This window comes from Anas platyrhynchos, chromosome 14 (genome assembly GCF_047663525.1).
Source record: "Anas platyrhynchos isolate ZD024472 breed Pekin duck chromosome 14, IASCAAS_PekinDuck_T2T, whole genome shotgun sequence".
Lineage (NCBI taxonomy): Eukaryota > Metazoa > Chordata > Aves > Anseriformes > Anatidae > Anas > Anas platyrhynchos.
In genome coordinates, this window is record NC_092600.1 from 3,824,736 (window position 1) to 3,844,306 (window position 19,571).

The following is a 19,571-nucleotide window of genomic DNA, read 5'->3' on the forward strand; positions in this document are numbered from 1 at the left end:
AAGCTTCTAAGTAACATTGGCACTGAACAGTGAGTCACACTTCCCTTCAGGGAGAAGCAGACAGAAAACCTTGTGCTGTAGCCTTCAGCCTGATTTGTGATGCAGAAAGCAAGATGAACACAATCAGTCTTGCCTCCATTTCAATTTTGTTTGCATAGCATGTTCTTAATTACAGGCTGTTTTGAGAGCTGTGTTCTGTACACAGCATACAATAAACAGATAAACATCACTAGGGTCGGCTGCAAGAGTCATGAAAATTGTCTACTTTTCAGCAATGAAGAACTTCAAAAATTTTTCAAAGTATACTATGGTTAGCTAAATAATCTCTGTATTTAACAGTGTGAAGTAAAGTACACCACGTTTTTATTTCCTTTGTGTCAAGAACATTAAGATCTTAGAAATGACAGAAAGTGCATGATAACATAGTTCAGAGGCCACTGGGGTGCTACGTGACTGCCCTGTAGAAGGCATCAAAAGCAAAACTCAGCACATGATTTTGAAAGTGCAACAGCATGGTAAGTTACACCAAACATTCACGGATTATTATTATTAGAACTAAGAAAGCAATTCCCTCTCAGTGATATCTAGACACACTTTTTTTTTTTCTGCCTTCTTACTGTCCTGGTAAGCCATGGTTTTCTCAAATGTTCAATGCAAAGTTATTTCAGTGAGTAGCTCTTTGTCTGCTCACTGTGGAACCGGCCACAATCTAATTAATGAGCAAATCCAGAGGGCCTTCTTCTGTCCCGGTTAGGCAAGTGATATCTGATTCAGGACCCATATTAAAATAGACAAATTTTTTAGTACAAAACTTGCTTTCTGTAAAATTTCACCTATCCTCATAAGAATTCTCACCATGTCTGCCAAGAAATGTATTCAGTGAAGTCACTGAAGCCACAGAGTTGTTGCGAGTACAGCAAAGTACACATTACTCTATGCCTCAGTGAATTTTGACAATATTTGAGTTATTTATTCTACTCTAATAGTGAAATCTTCCTTCTTTTCACAAACAAGTTAATGGCAGAAGGAGACCACAGCATTCTGCAAAGCCCACAGGCAGCTCAGGATAAACAGAGGAGGAAATGTTGCTGGAATTGGTAGCTGCCTGTCTGCCAACAAAATGTTGTTAATAGCTTACTAAAATTGTTTGGGACTGTACGTCTCAAGGATTCTGGTTTCTTGAATGAGATATCTGAGAAGGATTTTTAGGATGAATGTTAATTGACAGTCTTTGTTTCATACGATGAAGAATCTCATTTTCACTCATTATCATTTGACACTCCCGTGTGCTTAAGTAACCAGAAGCCAGTAAGTCTATTTTAAATCTTTCCCAAATTCTTAAAAGGAAAATTCATGTTTATGGAAAATTTGCTTCATAACAAAATGAAGTCCCTCCAGGGTAGGATAGGTAATCACAAGGCTGAAGTTAATGAAGAAGAGCACTACCTTTTGACAAGACTCTCCCCAGCCCAGACATCCCTTGGCATTTAAGACATCTCTAGTCCAGTGAGCAGTCCTCATTTTGGTCAATGTTTACTCATTATTTCTATCAATAGACGGTAATTCCTGGAAGACCCACTTGGGTCACATGTGTTAATCGGACAGTTACCACCATTGCACTGGAGACTGGTATTTGTTAATGCTGTGCTCCTGTAATGTGCCTGAGACTTGTACTGAGGACTATAACTGAGGCAACCAGGGATGGTATCGACTCAACTTCTCATTACCTCTCGTGCTTCAAGGACATCTCCTTTTCAAATAAGCAGCAAGTCACATCCCACACACTCAATTTTCTTCTACCTTACTACCAAGCACAGATAAATGTAATTGCGTCTAGCCTCATAAATCCTTCCATTAAAATGTATCCTGAGGTTACAAGAAAGGTTCGGAAGGCATATTTGGCTCAATCAGAAAATTTAAACATTAGGGTACAAAGTACATGTTGCACAAAAGAGCAGGGCGGTAAAACTGGCTCCTGAGCATTTGGAAGGAAACAGCCACTTGCAGGAGAAATTATGCTGAAAAGGTCATTTCTCCTAGAGGAGCTACAAGCTAAGCCCCCAGCTCGCTGTGTGACACGTTAGAGAAATGACACATCAAATGCCAGCTGCTGCCTGCTCTGCAGCTCAGGTATTTCCAGTGTGGCACGGTTGCCTTGAAGGCAGATCATAGCAAGGGGAAAACATCACACCCAGCTTTCCTCCTCCCTCACAGGTTGGCATATGGGAAGGGAAGTCCCCACTGCGTCCCCAGGGCAGTCACAGTGATTTCGTGTGCATGTAAAGCTGCCTGCTGCGGTGTTCTGCTGGTGCAAGGGAGGAGGCTTTCCTCTGGGCACAGGGGACATTCCTGCAGATACAGCAGATCACTGGGATGTTCCCACCTCTGAACCCTCCCATGGCGGCACTGCAGTAAGTTGCAGGATGGCCAGCACACAGGAGGGAGGTTGCTGCCCTGCACTATTAATAGAGAAACAGAGAAACTGAAAATTTCCTGATCATCTCACAGAATGTTTTCCTGATCTGTTATTTTGATTTCCAGAAATAAACATTTCTGAACTACCCATCTCCCCAAGCTCAGGCCTTGAGCTATCTGCCAGGACTGGAGGCTGTGGTACGAGTTTCCCAGCCAAAGTCTGGATCTGACTTCCCCACGCAGCTAGAAGAGAAACTTTAGATAGCTCTCAAATGAGCAGAGTATACAATCTCTGAAAAATTACAAAATGGCAGAATTCTTATAAAATGCCATTAATTATTTCCAAGGAAATAAAGTGCTTATACAAATAAAAAGTGTTGTGGGGGGGATAGAGGGAGGGGGAGGTGGTGGTGTATAAAACCCATTAGTTGTATCATTTCCAGCCTTCTTTGTAACCCTAGTAATATCATATACATTTGGAAGCTCTAACCCTGCAAACACTGGTTCTGCAGAGCCATGCAGGTATGTTTTGGGCTCATATCTGGTTGAGATTAAAAGTTTTGTTTTGGTTTTTGTTTTTTTGTGTTTTTTTTTTTTGGTGGAGGAGATTAAATAGAGTTGAATGAGTGTGTTGGTTGCACAGAGAGATGATTGAACCTAAAGAATCAGGGCCAAAGAGGAATGTGGGCAGCCCTGGCAGAAATAGGAAGGGAGCAGCTGATGATGAAGGGAGAATTAAAATTGTTGGGCTCACAGAAGGAGGAATAAGAACACAAAGATATATTTAAGCATGTTTAGGAGATGGACTTATGTTTGCACACAGAATCACCTGCTATACAGACACTTCTCTGTTTTCAGCCGAGCACCTTACATGGTCTTTACAGAACTACCACAGAAGAGTGTTTGGCAGCACCCTGGCTATCTGAGCAGACTTAGCAGCAGCAATGGACCAGGATGGACTCAGCCCTGCAAGAGCAGCCACTTTTCCTTAGGTACTCACGTTGTAAACGCTGGGTTGTATTTCGCACCAAGGTAGTAAGAGTAAAGGTTGAACATTCCAATCATGAAGGCCAGGAACACCATGATGAAGATGACCATGAACTTGAAGATATCCTTCACAGTCCTCCCCAGAGAGATCTGCAGGGGGCCGAAGCTTTCGTTGGCTGGAAGAATGTAAGCAATGCGGGAGAAGCTGAGTACCACAGCTATTGCATACAGTCCTTCTGAAATGATCTGAGGATCCGAGGGAAGCCACTTGTTCCTGGCTAAAACAATACACGTACATTAGGTATTAGTAATGAAAAGAGGCAGATGGAAGTTATGATGACAAATGACCCCTTTTGAAGGCAGAATCTTGGTTTTGGCCAGGTGAAAAAAAATAAGGTTGGAAGCAACTGGTTATTGAAGTCCTAAGCATGCTTTACGAGGATAGGTAAGATATAGTTGTATTTTTCACATGGAAAAGATGAGAAATGAAAAAGTCACTGGAATTTACCAAAGTCACATAGCAAATAAATAACATGGGTTTAAATAAATTTGGTATTTTCAGTATCCTAGCTGAACAACAACTGTGCTGTCCCTTTTCTAGCTGAAGCCCTTGAGATGGAAAACCAAAACTACAACACAGTGGAGCTCAACCATAGCTTTGGATACATGGCACTGTGTCAGTATAAGGAATATAAGAAAACATTAGGGAGGCTGAGACTTCTCTCCCTACCATTATGCAAGGAGGCTTGGATTTGTTCAGATAAAGCAGATATAGCCATCAAGTGTATTATCTTTGTGTTATCTTTAAATTAAAACCAATTCTGGCAATGTAATCATTCTAATATTTCTACTTTGAAAATCTTCTTGTTGATAGCAGATATGCATCATTTGTTTAATCTACTGAAAATGTGAAAATTTATATTAATGTAGCTTATAAGTGTCATTGCATCAGCTGAGCAACTCGACAAAAATATTGACTCAGAGCTAAAACACAGGACATCTTTAAGGACACAGCAGTAAACTCAGGCATTATTTTCAGTAATCTGAACCCAAGGACAAGAAGCAGATGGAGGAATTCACAGAATCTGGTTGTGACATTCTGTTCTAGACCTTTTGCATCTCTGTAGCATGAACTGACTTTAAATGGGTCAGCAGCAAACCAGAGAGAGGCAAACCACAGTGTAAGTTCAGAAGCCTCTTGCTTGCCCAGGCAGGGAGAGGGATGCTTACCTGCAGGGGGACCACACCAAGCAGGAGGATGAGCCAGAGCCAGTGCCAGCTCATCCCACCACCAAACCTGTGGCTGTGCACCCTGGTGTGGGGTCAAGGCACGTTTCTGGTGCTGCATGGTGCAAGCCTACAATGGATGAAATCTGACAGCCTGGGTCTGCTTTTCCAGCCCCAAGCACATTGCTAGAACATTGTCTTGCAAACCTAGGGAGCTAAGGGTTTTCCTCTGGGCCCAGATCTCTAGATTCTGCAGCCTTCCATGAATACAGTCCCCAGAGATTTTGCCCAGGGTTACATCTCATGCTTGCAGAGTTGTGCATTGAGTCCAGCCCCTACATATAAGGCACAAAGCTCTATTCATTTGTGAATATCAAAGAACCATTTCAGCCATCAAAAATAATGTCAAGGCTATACTATTGCTTGCATTTTCAAATGTTAGAACTTACAGATGATATAGGATCTCCAAAATAGAGATTTTCTCTAGAAGAAGCAGTTTATAGGTGTACTTTGTGTTTCTGTGTCTATTACACAGGTATTGGTTTTAGCAGAGATGCATAGCACACCACCAGTTGGAAATGCAGCTCCAGATCTTATTTACTTTTTTTTTTTTCTTCATGTCCCCTCTGTTGCATTTGGAAAATGAGGCAGGTTCATTCATCTTTAATTTAAATTATATCCTGCTCACTCACAGTTCCTGATAATTTGTTGCTCAAACTATTTTGCAAAGATGTGGTTGACTTAGCCTTATAAGAGACTCAATGAGGTTCAGTTCTTGATTCCTTTGGGCTGTTTATGAAGATGACTGGAATGGGCAAATCTCAGAAGAAAAATTTATCTTAATTTGAAAATAACCTTTATAAATAAATACCACAAAAACTGATTTCATCAGTTCCACACACAAGCCTGAAAGAACAGGAAGCATTAGATAGCAAAAAGCATCTTACCATAAGTAAAGTAAGCAACTTCAGGGGGAAGGGTGACATTATTGAGGTCATCGTCTTGAACGTACTGATCTACGTACTGTTGTGCTTCAGTGGCTTTGAGAAAAGCCATGAACCTGGCAGTGAATGATGCCACGAAGATGGACAGCATCCCAAAGTCCAGCAGGTTCCAGAGATGCAACACATATTCTCGTGGACCTTCTTCCCAAATCTCCTTACACTCTGACCATATCATGCCTGCGGAAAGGCCAGAGTGCGTTTAACCAACATAAACAGAAAGTACTTTTTGGATTCAGACAGCCCATTGCCTGGCTACTGGTGGCTTCTAAGACCAAAGCAAATAAAATAAAAATCTACAGTTAAACTGAATCTCTCAAGATAATACTTCATATGTCACCTTAAAAAAATAATAAATAAATAAAAATAATAAAATAATCTTTTAAGCATGTGAGGCTAAAATTTCACTATATTATTAAAAACTAAAATAAGTTTCTGATGTTGTCAGTAAAAGCATGGTTTTCAAATACTGAAGGCAACTACAGCTGATCTACTAGGATAAAAACATAGATTTCCTCTCTTCCCTCTAAAATCTTCATGCTAAATTGGGCCACTGAGGGTGGTGTTGCTTGCTCTGCAAGAGCTTTTCTTCTCTCCTAACCTAGAGGGTGAGTCCATTTTGAAAATGGAAACAGCTTTGTGAAAAGAACTCTGATCTAGCAGGAAATACCACCTGATTAGAGAAAAGAGAAGCCAGGAGGTCTGCCACTGCAGAACTTCTCATGAAGTTTTGTCTATTAATTAATAATGAATTTCCAAACACTAAAGTCTGCTTTACCACTTCAAATATCCTGAGTTTAACCTGAACTTAGAACCCTCCTAATGATAAAGTTACAGATAAAACCAAATGCCAAAGCCAGAAAATTCATATATTTTGACATCCGTCTTCTACTGGGTAGTGCTAAGGAGGACAGGCAAATTCACTGGGCAAACTGGAGCTAAATGATTCAGGTCAGATTCACCAGTTTGCCTGATTCTCAATCACAGCAACGATCTGGGGCCAAAATCTTGCTTCTGACTGGATAAAATGTCACAGTAATTTACCCACTGATAATTATAAATATTTCCTCCAATCCTGTTTCCATGGCAGCAGCAAAATTCACTTTTAATCAAGCAGGAGCAGGGCCTGCCAATTGCCATGCGGCCTCCTGCAACCTTGTCCTTTATATGAACTCTTCTTTGCTGGAAGCTCTCATGGTGTGGCGTGTAAATGCATTTGCTTGGCTACTTCAGAGACTCCTGGAAGCACACGGTGTCCCACGGGGCACAGCCAGAGGTTGGTTATAGGGAAGGAAACAAGACAGTGTGAATCTAGCCGGAGGCTGGAGGAATGCAGAGCAGCAGCATGTTCCCCGTGCCCTGGGAAGGCTTTGAAAGGCAAAGGAAAACTAAACTAGCTTTCTAAGGCACTGCTAGCCTGTGACCTAGGAGCCCTGGGATCTCCAGGCAGATTTCAGGAGCTGTGCCGTGATATAGATTACAGCTCCTATGTGTCTGTCTTGAGAGAAAGCCTGTGGTCTGCTGAGTGGTGAGCAGGGGGAGGGCAGAGAGGAGCCTCCCAGCTCTTCTGCTCGTGTCCACAGGTGCACAGCTGAGTAAAAGCAAGAACTTCATCCCCAGCCATCACTCACCACGATGAGATTTAATAATAAATAGCCTAAGGCAGAAGGTGAAAGAATTGGTTTCTCAGGAACTGTCCTGGAGTGAGGATGAAATATTAAAGAAACACATTTCTATCTTAAAAAAAAAAAAAGTCCCAGAAGTGATAGCCGTGAAACATTAGGCTGCACATTACGTGTGCACACAGTATAAAAAGTACCAAAGTACTTCAGGAGATATTACTTGCACGTCATTGCCAAACACAGCACTTCTTCACTAATGCCCATAAATGTCTTTCCTGGTTTAAATATTAACTCTCCCACCCAAATTTATTTCTAATCTCGGTCACTTAATATACCTAAGTCACACGTTAATGAAGTAAGACGTGTCTAAAATCGAGTAGACTGACTAAAATTAGAATCACTCTGTGAAAGTATCACACTATTGGCCTATAATTTACATCATTCTTTTTGCCAACTACGTGACAGTCATTTTTTATCCATACATATGGAAAAATGTCTATTCAGGACAAGTAGATATGTTACAGTGATTATGTGGTCAGTGCTGCTGGGTAATTGTATATACACTGTGGAGGAGTAATTCAAAGCTCCTAAAATAAAAATATTGAGGAGAGAGAAAGCTGCTAAAAATCAGGGGATCAGACATAAGACGAGACATGAGAACAGAGATAAGGGCAGGCAGCTGGGTAAAGCAGACTTTGCAGGGTGTGCTGGCACCTCAGTAATGGTGTTTCTGAGGCCCATCGATGGCTCTGGGGGAGGTTGTTTCCCTGACTTTGATGCACAGAGAGGTGATATGAGCAACTTCTGCTCTCCAGTTTCTGGAGGTCTCTCGTGCCTGCTATCCCACAGTGAGGATAACTGGAAATGTCACCTTGACGAGCTCTTCTGGTGTCAGCAGGGGAGAGTCAAGCTACAGGCACAGCCTGTCTAGGAGAAAAATGGAAGCATGCAAGAAGTGCTGTTCACCACCTGTGCACAAAGAGGAACAGTTTGTCAGATTTTTATATCCACTGGCCTGATACATAAATCATGAGCAGCCGGTGTTGGAGAACCTACTTTGAGCCCTTCTCAATCTGCCAAAGGCCATAGGATTAGCAGAGGCAGTGGTGCTCAGATTGCGTCCACCCAGAGCTTAACTGCTTCCTCTGCTGCTTTTGGGGGAATTTGTCTCTCAAAATGAAATCTCTCTGCTTTCAGTGAACATTTTGAGCCTATCACTCACGCAGAAAATCCCAGCCTTCCTCACAGAAGAAATGGGAAAACTGGGATGCAAGGGGAGAAAGGTAGCCAAGGGATGATGAGCCGCAGGTGCATAAATCTAAATTGCTGTGCCCAGCACTGCAAGGCTATGGACCAAGGGGCAAGTTCTTGTACAACAGCATTGCCATATTTCTCTGTGCTGACAGGGCTGTCAGCAGCAGCCCTTGAACTCTCATTTGTAACAAAGAGGAGTGAGACCAAACCAGCATTTTCTCATCTAAAATGCTATTCCTTATCTGGCTGTTCACAGGGATGTTAAATGGGCTACCAACACTACCTGGCTGATCCAACAATGCTTTATATCAATTTCAGAACTGCAGGCTAATGGAAAATAAAGGCACTGATATAGACTTGTAAGCAGGATGAAACGTTTGCCTGGCTGAAATTTGTTGCCTCTGCTGGGCTTACTCCACTTACTTCCATTACAGACAGTTAGGAACCAGACATGGCAATGTGAGCTTTTTGCCTAACTGTAGCTTGAAATTCTTGCACTGGTAGTTTTCTCTTACAGTATATATATGTGGGTCAATTTTCATACCTCCAGGAAGATTAACTGTAGGGCGTGCTATTACAGGTTGTACTCACTCATGGCCACAGTATATTATGTTAATGTGTCACATTATTCTCAAATAATGCTATTCTGAACATGCATCATTATTTTATGGTTGACAGCCAAATAACTCAGACATCCAATTTTTCTCCCCCAAAAGGAACCAAGAGCAGGGACCTGTAAACTAATTGATCAAAAATCATCTTCTATGGTTGGAACAAGTAAGGTGTCATCAGCATTCATCATTGCTGTCATAGTATAAAGGAGAAAAGAGAAAGTACAGAAACAGGAGGAAGGAATTTATGAGCTGAGAATAAATAAAATTTCACTTTTTAATTGTACTGTGAACTGCAATCTAGGTAACACACCTATGCTCTTGAGACTGAAGAGGGCAGCTGCAGATGTTGCCAAGCAAGATTAAATACATCTATGCATATTTAGTACCTAAGAGTTTTCTTACACGTCAGCATATACTTCCTATCTACTTACATTTGTCTCTTTGGAAAGCACGTCTTGCTATGTTTGCCTGTGATATTTATCTATAACTTTTATTTTTATTTAATTATATTTACACTTACACATGTATATTTCCAATATCTATAATATTTTTGCACCAAAAGTTTGGGCAGTTCATGACCCTTCATGTTTTGACAGTTCTTAAATTTGAGGGTCACATACAGGACCAAAGCAAGTGCCTGAACCCCCAGGACAGCTGTCCACTGGCTGTGTACACTAGAATTTCTCCATAGTATTGCTGAAATATTATGCATGAAGACAGATAGGTAAAATGGCCAGAGAAGACTGTCAGTGCAGATGTAGGCAGTCATTAGAAAATCTCATTATATTCAGAAGTCTGTACAATGAATCACCTTTCTTCTGCCAGGAAAGTGAAAACCCTTGCTTTAAATGAAATGTTTTCTTCTTCATCTTTCAGGAACTCACCAGGCAGGCAGATACCTACTGCCTATAAGAAAAGAATACCTAGGCTAAAATCTAATCATCTTGTCCAACTGCTTTAATATCATTTTTAAAATATCTCTTACAGACTTACTCTATCCAGTCTGACATCTATTCATTTTTTTTTCTTGTCTAATATCCTGTATGGGATTCTGCTTATTGTGGGGACTGGGAACAAAGAAATGGTGGCCAGGAAGTCATCAGATAGAGCAGTCCTATCCTATTTTTCAGAGCAGTTTAATGCCATCAGTGCTTATAGAACCATGGAATTATTTGTCCTTCTGCAACAAAATAATCAAAATCATGGTGATGAATAAAAATAGATATAGAAGAGATACATAAAGATTCTGCAGAGTTGATAGACTCAATATCCCAATAAATCCTTCTGAGCTTGTTTAGATTAGTGGTTCAAAGTAGCTGATCTGCCGGGAATTAATTGTGCCTACAGAAAAATGAATACATCTGAGTCTTCCTAAAACTCCCAAGAAGTTTTTTAGCATGTGACATAGTTTTGCACTTGAGCCGTTCATCCAAATGAATCCATAACTTAGAATTTTTGGATAACTTCATTGGTAAATAAAACATAAAAATAGAAAATAGAAAATATTTCATACTATAAATTTCATAAAATTTATAATTTTTGCCCTTATTTACCCAGTAATTTTCATCACTAGATCTCAGAGAGCTTTACATATATCTAATAACAATAATATTCCTATTTTACAGATGAGGAAACTGAGGTTCAGTGAGTTACAATAGGATTTTATGTGAGGGTAATAAAACAGGCTAGTCATTCATGTCCCAAACAACACATTTTTTTTACTCACTTTAGATAGAGCAATGTCCTACAGAGAAGCTGTAGGTTACTATGACTACATAGATTACTACATTCTTTAAGACGCAATGATTAAACAAGTAGGGCAAACAAATATCATCTATAACATTCAATATGGAAAATTAAAAAGTAGAAAAGTGACAATTTGCTAATCATTATTCATTTCATTTTATTTATTTATTTCTCTCTTTGGCATATCACTGTCTATCACACTATTCCTAGTCATGTTTAATTTCCCTGGAGGACTTGTAGATATTTTGGTTTTGCTTACCCAATACCCACTTCATGATCAGCAATTCTGTCCATGAGAACTGTGTTGTTTTGACTCTAAATATTTGTTTTGGATGATCCGTGATGGTTTCATTGGGAAGATTTTTTACTCCTTCAAACCGATCTGAAGCATTTACTACTAACAGTCCAAGGAAGATTGTGAAAGAAACAGCATGTGCCACAAACTTCATGAAAGGACTTCGGAGGGTCCGTCCCAACTGAAATGAAATGTACACAAGACATCAGATTATTTATTTATTTATCTATTTATTTATTTTCCAACTACACTCTGAAAGTTTTTTCCTATAAAATTTTAACCATTTGTCCAAGGTAAAAAGGATCAAATTTTAACAAAAATTCAGAAATGAATTCTATATCTTGAATGCAATGAGTTTTAGATTTTTCCAAATTATTTTTTTGCTATTACCAGATGTTCTTTCTTGCAGTTTAAATTATGCTGTGAAAATTAATGAAGCATCAATTCTTCCAGTCAGTCTAATGTTTTATGACAACACGATATTTTTTCCAAGCAACACGACACAGTTAAACTCAAGGTGTGTAACTACTTGTATGTACCAATTTCTCAATTACTTTATTAAATCAAAATTTGATCTTTCATCAGAATGGGACTGCAGGGAAGTGCCTGCCTGCCACTGTTAGGATGACAAAAATGCGGACAGAATGTGAATACAAAGATTAATTCTTAAGAGAATAGCTCATTTCAAGACTTAATATCCTATCTGTATCAGAAGAAGCATAAAAACACATAAAAAAGAAAATACAAAAAAAATGTGATAGTGAAACAAAGTTTTCCTAATGTAAATTAATCTCAACTCCAAGATATAGGAACAAATAAAGATAGAAATGTCAAAAAGAAAAAGAAAAAACTACTATTTTCAATAGTGTGTTCATAGCAGAAGCTTGACAAAGATTGCTGTAGAATGTAGGTGAACTAAACCATTATAGTTCCAGTGCATAAACGATACTGATTCCGTCCCAGTGGAAGCTATGGCTTGTAAATCCCCAGCATGGCTACAATAAAGCTGAAGAACAACCCAGATAATGAAAGCTGCTTATCAATTATCTCTGTTACTTCTGTAGCATTTGAATGGACTTCAATGGACTAGAGAAGAAAGGTGACACTTTGTAAAACTCTGCAGGCAGGCCAAACAGACATGCTTGCTCTTGTCATTACATTTTTGAGCAGCAGACTGTGCAATTTTTCCATCCTAACTCTTGTCTTCTCTATTGATCACCAGTAAAATGTTCTGGAGAACAGCATATAAACCAGCAGTTTGTTTCAGAGTCTCAATCTCCATGAGATGGGTAAGTCAACACAGACATTTCAGGATAGGTTAGGCTTCCACTCCACAAGTTTTGTGCTAACACTTCATCTATCCAGTGAATGAAAAACTGACACTAAAATTGCTTTTAATAAACATAATGCTGTGCAACTGAATGTAAAAGAAGAGTTCAGTTGCAAACTGGTTAACTCTACTTACTAAGTTTTTGGGAATAATATTTGCTATTGTATATAATAGACCACAGAGCTTCATTAAAGAAGATTTTCAATTAGAGAGTAAAGGCTTGAAAATATATTTACTCAAATTCAAGTAAACAAATTGTTCTGAGATATAAATTATTCTATATGAAATTGTAGATTTTGATTGGTGCATCTTAAGAATGGAATGCACAGCAATATTGGTCAGTACAGCTTTTATAAGCAGGATTTCTCATTACAGAGGTTTATTTATTTTATTTTATTTATTTATTTATGTATTTTGTGTCACTGTCTGAGCTGAGAAACGGGTGCCTGACAGTAAAACTTGAACACAGCCCTAGCCCTGTGCAAAAAATCTGGTGAGAGCTAAAACTCCAGACAAAGCACTTTAAGCCATACTCACTAAATCTTCAGCCTATCGGGTTAAAAACAGAACTAGAGATTGACTCAAATATCTTCAGAATAATATCATAAATAATTACAAAATATAACATCAGATGAAAGCAGTGAAAAAGGCCCAGGAAAGTGGCTTTATCACCTAGGGTCTGTCCCCTGGTTTCCCTGGAGTCTGCAGAAGCTGTCCTGGCACTGCCAGGCAACTCCTTTGCTAGAGCATGTGCCTTTTAGGTCAGGACTGATTTAAGTTAAATATCTTTAGTTGATTGTTACTAGGGAAAAAATACTTAATTCTCACCCAGTTGTGTAAAATTACAATTGTTTTAGTGACTTAAAGACAAAAACAAACAAACAAACAAAAACTTATAAAAAGTGACCAGGGGAAACATGGACTGTCTAGAGAATCACACACGCATCTCTCAGTATCATCTTCCTGTCATAGGATAGCTGCCTGTGTAAAATTGCAGTAATGGTATGCTCATGCATCAACCCTCAGCCCTTGAACTTAATAATGATGATTTTGGGTGAGTTTTCAGTTCACAGGGGGAAAATGCATTCATTATGCCAATATTCGGTTATTTATATCAAAGGCCCCAATCAAAAATCAAGACTACATTGTTCTGATCAATGGCAAACCATGCACTGAAAGACAATTGACGAAAGAACTTACAATTTGACTTTAGGATAGAAAGTTACATATGGTTTTTCAAAATCTAAAGTGGTATGAAGAAAAAATTGACACTGAAAATTGAGAATGCATGAAAGGTTTAGTGGAATAAAATCACAGTCACTGAAAAGTCCAAGGGATTGTGCTGTCTCCATCTTATTTTTAACACGGCTACCTCATTAAATTAAAACCAAATAACTTTTTCAATTATTTATTGTTTCTCCTGTAAAAGTAATTTACTTCAAGACTTTGACTCATTTTCTGGCTTTTTTTTTTTTTAATGTTTTTCATTTAAATTCTCTGCTTATTTCTACTCTAACTGTACTCCTTACCTATTACTCTATTCAAACACAAGCCTTGTAATGCTGAGAATACACCACAAATGTAGTTGTTGGCTGGTGTGCCAGCTCACAGGACATTCAGCAGATGTGAAGGAAATTAAAGAGTTTCATAAATCCCTCCTAGACTGAATTCTGACATAAAGCAGTCAACAGTACTTTCACACACAAATTCCCACTGTGGCCTAACCAAAACCAACCACAGTGCAGCCCTGGTTTCACATGCACTTCTCCATGAGAAACCCTGGAGTCTTATCCAGTATTCATTAGAACTGTGGGCTTTTGTGTTGGTACATATCTTGAGAAAATGAAGTTACATTTTCAAGCACTCTAAGAGAAAGTACTTGTCTTGGAGATATTTTGAAGGACACCAAGACTTAAACATGTTTTATTATCTCAGATATTCTAAGAAGACTGTTTTCAAAAGGTTTGCCTGGTTATACTACCAGATGAATCTTTTGAAATTATAGGGTTTCCTTAATAACAGTCAGTGGATCTATACTTTCTTGGGCTTGACAAAGTTAGAAATAATTCCTTGCTGAGTTTTGGACAGAAATGGAAAAAGTTGCTTTCAAGACTGAGTAATATTACCAATGCCAGGAGTCATTTCTATCAGATTTAAGTACCTTTGATAACCCTCTTGCTGAGGACACTTTATCTTGTAATAGATGGTGTTGCTGAACATAAAATGAACTTCTCCCCTCCCACCATTTTTTCTCTCTCTATCTATCTATATTTCTTTTACCAAGAGTAGTGAGAAAGATTTTCATCACTCTGCCACATACCTATTTATCTCAACTCGTTTGAGCAGTTTCCCTCGAGATGGAAACCTACTTACCGAGTTCAAACCACAGACAACTCAGGCTTTTACACAAACTAATGTTTGGTTCTGTGACCTCTAAGCCTTGGCAAAACTCTCCTGCTCCATTTGATGCTGTGAGATATAGCATGGCCATATTTAGGCAAAGGGAAGTTTTCCAAGTTTCATCATCTTTTCCCTCAAATCTGTAAAGATTGTATGATTAAGTCTAGTCTCCAGCACTAAGCTGTCCACCATGGCTGGCCAGAGTTTCAGGCACATGTGCCATAATAATGCTCCACTAACTGAAAATATAAGATCAGAAAGGAGGAAGAAAAGGATGATAGGAACCTTGAAAAATGGACAAATCTGTTACACAAAGTACAGAAAAGTAATGAGAGTCTAAACAGCAGAGTGAACTTAAGGGGAACAAAACCCTTCCATTAGTTATTCCCCATTTTGGCAGTTCTATTCTTTCGTCACCCCACTCCAATGTTGTCATCCCCTTTCTATTTGTTATCGTTCTTATTTCTTATTCTCACCTGTTATCTCAATGCTCCTTCCTCCACAACCACCACTTTCATTAATTTTGAAGATGAACCTGAGACCATGCCTAACAGGTCTATTTGTGTCTATCAAGCAACCCTTCAAGGTAGCCCTCCTCTGAGGCAATTTTAGAAGATAATCACAAATCACCTCCCAACAGTGGCACAGAAACATCTGTGACGTCATTCCAGGCCCTGAATAGAAATCACCATCAACAATATGCACTTAAAGAGTTTGTACCTTGCTGCAGGGAGCAATCCAGTAGGCTATGGCAAGGAAGGGCAGGCCAATGGAGACCCCGAAGACAGCCAGAAACTTCACAGCTATAGACTGCTGCCGTAAGCCTGAGAGGTTTTCATACCACATGGTGAGTAATTGCTGCTGGCAGTTGGGGTGAGCAACAAACTGTAAGAGAAAAAGAAGCATCAGTAGCATTGTCTGAAGAGAATCAGATTTTGGTGAGCAGCCTGCTGAATGTGCCCAGTGGAATGTCATGTCTTTGTAGTCCAACACAGCTTTTGGTGTCACAAACAGAAGATTGCAAACCCAACATCTGTCAGTGGTCAGGATGGACAAAGCAACTCTGTGGGGTCAGGGTCTGCAGCTGACAGTCCACATCATGATTCAGAAAAGAAAGAGAGGCACTTCAGTGTCAAACTCAAAAAAAAAAAAACTCTGTTAAATTGCTAAAGACATAGGCTATTGAAGTAGTAGCTCAACACAGCCCTAAAATTGTATTGTTTTTATTCATTACATATTGACCTTAAATGAACCATTCTGCACTATTCTTCTCTTGTAACCCATAAGATGTCTGGCTGATATTTTGCAGTGAACAACTTTAAATACTTTATCTCAAATTATCTTTCAAAAATGATGGTTCATTCTTTACTGCTCAGGCAAAAAGACAAATTTAGAAGCAGAAGGAAGTGCTCTGGTACAGAAAGTACATGTTTTGTATCCTGCAACTGAGATTCTTCATCAGCTTATTGTTCAGAGGAAGAAGAAAAGGCAAGAAGCAAACAACCGAAAAGGGCAATTTCTTAATGGGAAAATGACAGCCCCACTGGATCCCTTGGAAGATTTTTATAATAAAAGATTAAGCTTCTCTATTTCATATTATTCTTCAGAGTGATTGAATTTAGCATATGACTGTTTTTAATAACAAAGAAAGATAATTAAAAGGAAAATAACTGGAAGAAAAGATGAAAAATAAATATGTTGCTAATGCAGCTGATTACATTTGGAGAACTGATTGTTTCATTTATGAGTTTGATGGGTGAGTAAAAGTTCTTAGAAGGGAAATATAAAACCCTCCACTATTTCAAAAAGAAAAACTTTCTTGAGGGAGAGAGAGGTTGGAAGAACACAGAAATAGGAGAAAAGAGGAGGCTACTGGGGCCTCTGTGGAGGCTACTGGGGCCTCTGGAGGCTACTGGAGGCTTCTGTGACTTTTGTGGCCCCACACAGGGGTGCGTTGTATTGTGGACATGCACCAGGTCTGCCAGCTGTTGCCACACTCCAGCCCTTTTCCCTGCAACCGGATGGAGGTATTTCAGCTGTCCCCAAAAATCTGTCAGTCCAGACATCTTAGAAAAAACACTGTTCATCCAAATTTCATCAACCAGAAAATTCCAACCGCGTTTTCATCTTCATTGTCTTTGCAAAGATGATCACATCAGAAATCTAATGGACTATTTTCTAGATGATTGTATAATAACAAAACAGTTACTTGATTTTTAATGACCAGTTCATTGCTAGTGCTGAATGAAATACAGTTGCACAGCAATTAAGATGGCTGTGGAATACTGCATTTCCTCTTTAACAGCACATTAATGACCATTTAAAATACACTTCTTCAGATGAATTTGATAAGCTTCGTGGTAGGGGAGCTATGTTTCTCAAAAAGAAAAAGAAAAGGAAAAAATGACTACCTCTCACTGAATAAAACTTTCCGAGTGAAGGAATTTGATAGGTTCTTTAGTTGAAGTGGAAGCACTAGCAGTAGGGAGGACTGCAAGGGTCACAAAAAGTGGCCATTTAAAAACATTAAGTGCTTTACCTCCTGGTCAGAAGTCCTCCAAGCTAATAAGGATGATCCATCAGGATCTGTGAGCTCAAGCAGACTGCTTTCCAATGTTTCTGGTTTCAGAAGTGGCTGCAGCAGCTTTTCTGATCCCATGCCATACACATGCTGGTAGATGGTCACATTTTTTTCCTTATGCCATATATGCCTATATGATTTACTAAAATATAACACTTCTCTCCAGCCTATCAGTTACATGTATTTTTTAAGTTAAAAAGGCTTAAAAAAATAAATAAAAAATCACATGCCAATGTGAAAAGACAGCTTAAATAACAAATTTACCGGCGTGACATTTTTGAGAGCTGCTGAAAGACACAGCCACATTGACAGCTCCAAAAGTCAATGTTCTGTGCCACAGGTAAGCAAGCTCTGGATGAGATGTGGCTTTGAATAAAACATGGAAAAAAATCTCAAAGCCTTTAGTGTGAATTGAGAGTCCAAAAGAACTGTTTTGCACAGAGAAATAAAGAGGATGTTTTAGAGATGACTGTATATAACTCATTGGATGATATCTTTTCCACATTGCTGTCTAATCTGATGCATGACAGCTCATTCTTGTAGCTTATCATGCATACGTGTTGTGGGAAAGCACTTTACAGCTCTCATGACAGAGAGCAAGACTATTTCCTCAGCATCTGTGTTCTAAAATGCATGAGTTTCACTACACAGACAATAAAAAATCTTTATATCCCTATAAAGTTCCTTCAGATCCAGAACACTGTAAAATAGAGGAATTTCTGTCCTTTTTTTTTTTTTCTTTTTTTTTTTTTTTTCTAGTATATTATACAGAGACCTGTGATGAGGACCCAGATACTTCTGCTGGTCAGTATTAACACTGCTGGTGCCTGAGCTGGCAGTGGTTAGGCACCCTGCAAACACTCCATTCAGCACCACCCACCACAGCCCTTAAGTGAAGGGCATCTCTCCATCATCCAAGTACTGGATAAACTACAGCAGTTTAAACTAAGCAGGTGACAGAAAGATAGGAAATTCTTGAGAGCACCAGCCCATGTTGAGACATCAAACAGGAAAAATATCTATCTCAGAAAAAATGCTGCAAATCTATCAGCAGGAATAAGAAAACTTACGGCAAGATAGGTATAAGGCAGAGATTGGCCTCAGGTGATTGGAATTAATCACACGGGGGAAAAAAACACAAACAAACATGTTTTTATTACTGAAATAATTGTAATTAACTTATGAGTGCAGAAATCCACCATCAAGGCAAAAAAATTAACCACTCAGATAGGTTTATCTGCTCCGCTCAGGCACATGATGCTAAATAGCCTAGGGCTGAGGCAGGAAGGAAAAACTCCTCAGTGGGGCAGTGCAAACAGTTCAAGAACTTCATGCCAGAACCAACAATGCAAACCAGACACTTCAACATCCTGCTTTCACATCCTGCTGCAATTCAGAGGAGCAGTGGTGTGTTTAATCAGCAAGTGAGAGCTAGAAAAGAAGCCGCATCAACAGATTTGCAGGAGAACATTTGGAATGTCAGCAGACACTGCAAGAGGCAGAGGTGGGCCATTTTTCTTTCAATCATGTAACTGTGTTCATCTCCTTTGAACCAGTTTTCTGAGTTATTAAACGTTTGTCTTTTGATGTAGTTTGTTGCTTCTGCAAACCTTCCCTAACAGGCTTAAAACTGCAGCACCTGCTCATGGGAACCCTGACTTGGCTGCATGATGCTTCCAACACTGGAGATCCGAGAGAAAACACCAGAAGTAATCCTGTGACTCATTTGAGTCAAACATAATCACCCTGTGCCTCTGTACCACCTTGCCTCTCTGTGCCACCGTGTACAAGGGAAAATGAGGTGAGCATAGCATGGTGTTTACACGCGGCTTCTCCTGTTTTGCCAGGGATGTCAGCAGGGAACTAAGAAACAATGGTGCAGCTGGAATCCACTCATACCAAAACCCAGGTGGGACCTGAACCACATGCATCATGTGCTCTGAGATGATGAAAGTACCTTACTGTTATTAGAGAATTTCTTGTTATACCTCACAGAGTTGCTGTTCTGCTGCTTCCAGCAGGGTGGAGGCCAGCCCTGATCCAGGCAGCAGCAAAAACAGAGGCAGAGAGGGCTGGAAAGCAAGACTTGCCCTCCTCCA

At 39.4% G+C, this 19,571-nt stretch overlaps 1 protein-coding gene across 4 annotated transcripts in view; it reads right to left on the reverse strand.

Moving 5' to 3' along the window:
- TRPC7 (transient receptor potential cation channel subfamily C member 7) overlaps window positions 1-19,571 on the reverse strand; it is a 70,117-nt gene that overhangs the window by 15,259 nt on the left and 35,287 nt on the right. For 3 of the 4 annotated variants that reach the window (XM_072023340.1, XM_027468619.3, XM_072023341.1), the window contains exons 4-7: window positions 15,612-15,776; window positions 11,126-11,342; window positions 5,577-5,810; window positions 3,416-3,680 (exon numbers count right to left, since the gene is read on the reverse strand). In XM_072023340.1, coding sequence (XP_071879441.1) covers window positions 3,416-3,680; window positions 5,577-5,810; window positions 11,126-11,342; window positions 15,612-15,776 — 881 coding nt within the window. The remainder of the gene's footprint in view (window positions 1-3,415; window positions 3,681-5,576; window positions 5,811-11,125; window positions 11,343-15,611; window positions 15,777-19,571) is intronic. The other variant, XM_072023342.1, reaches the window with a different exon arrangement.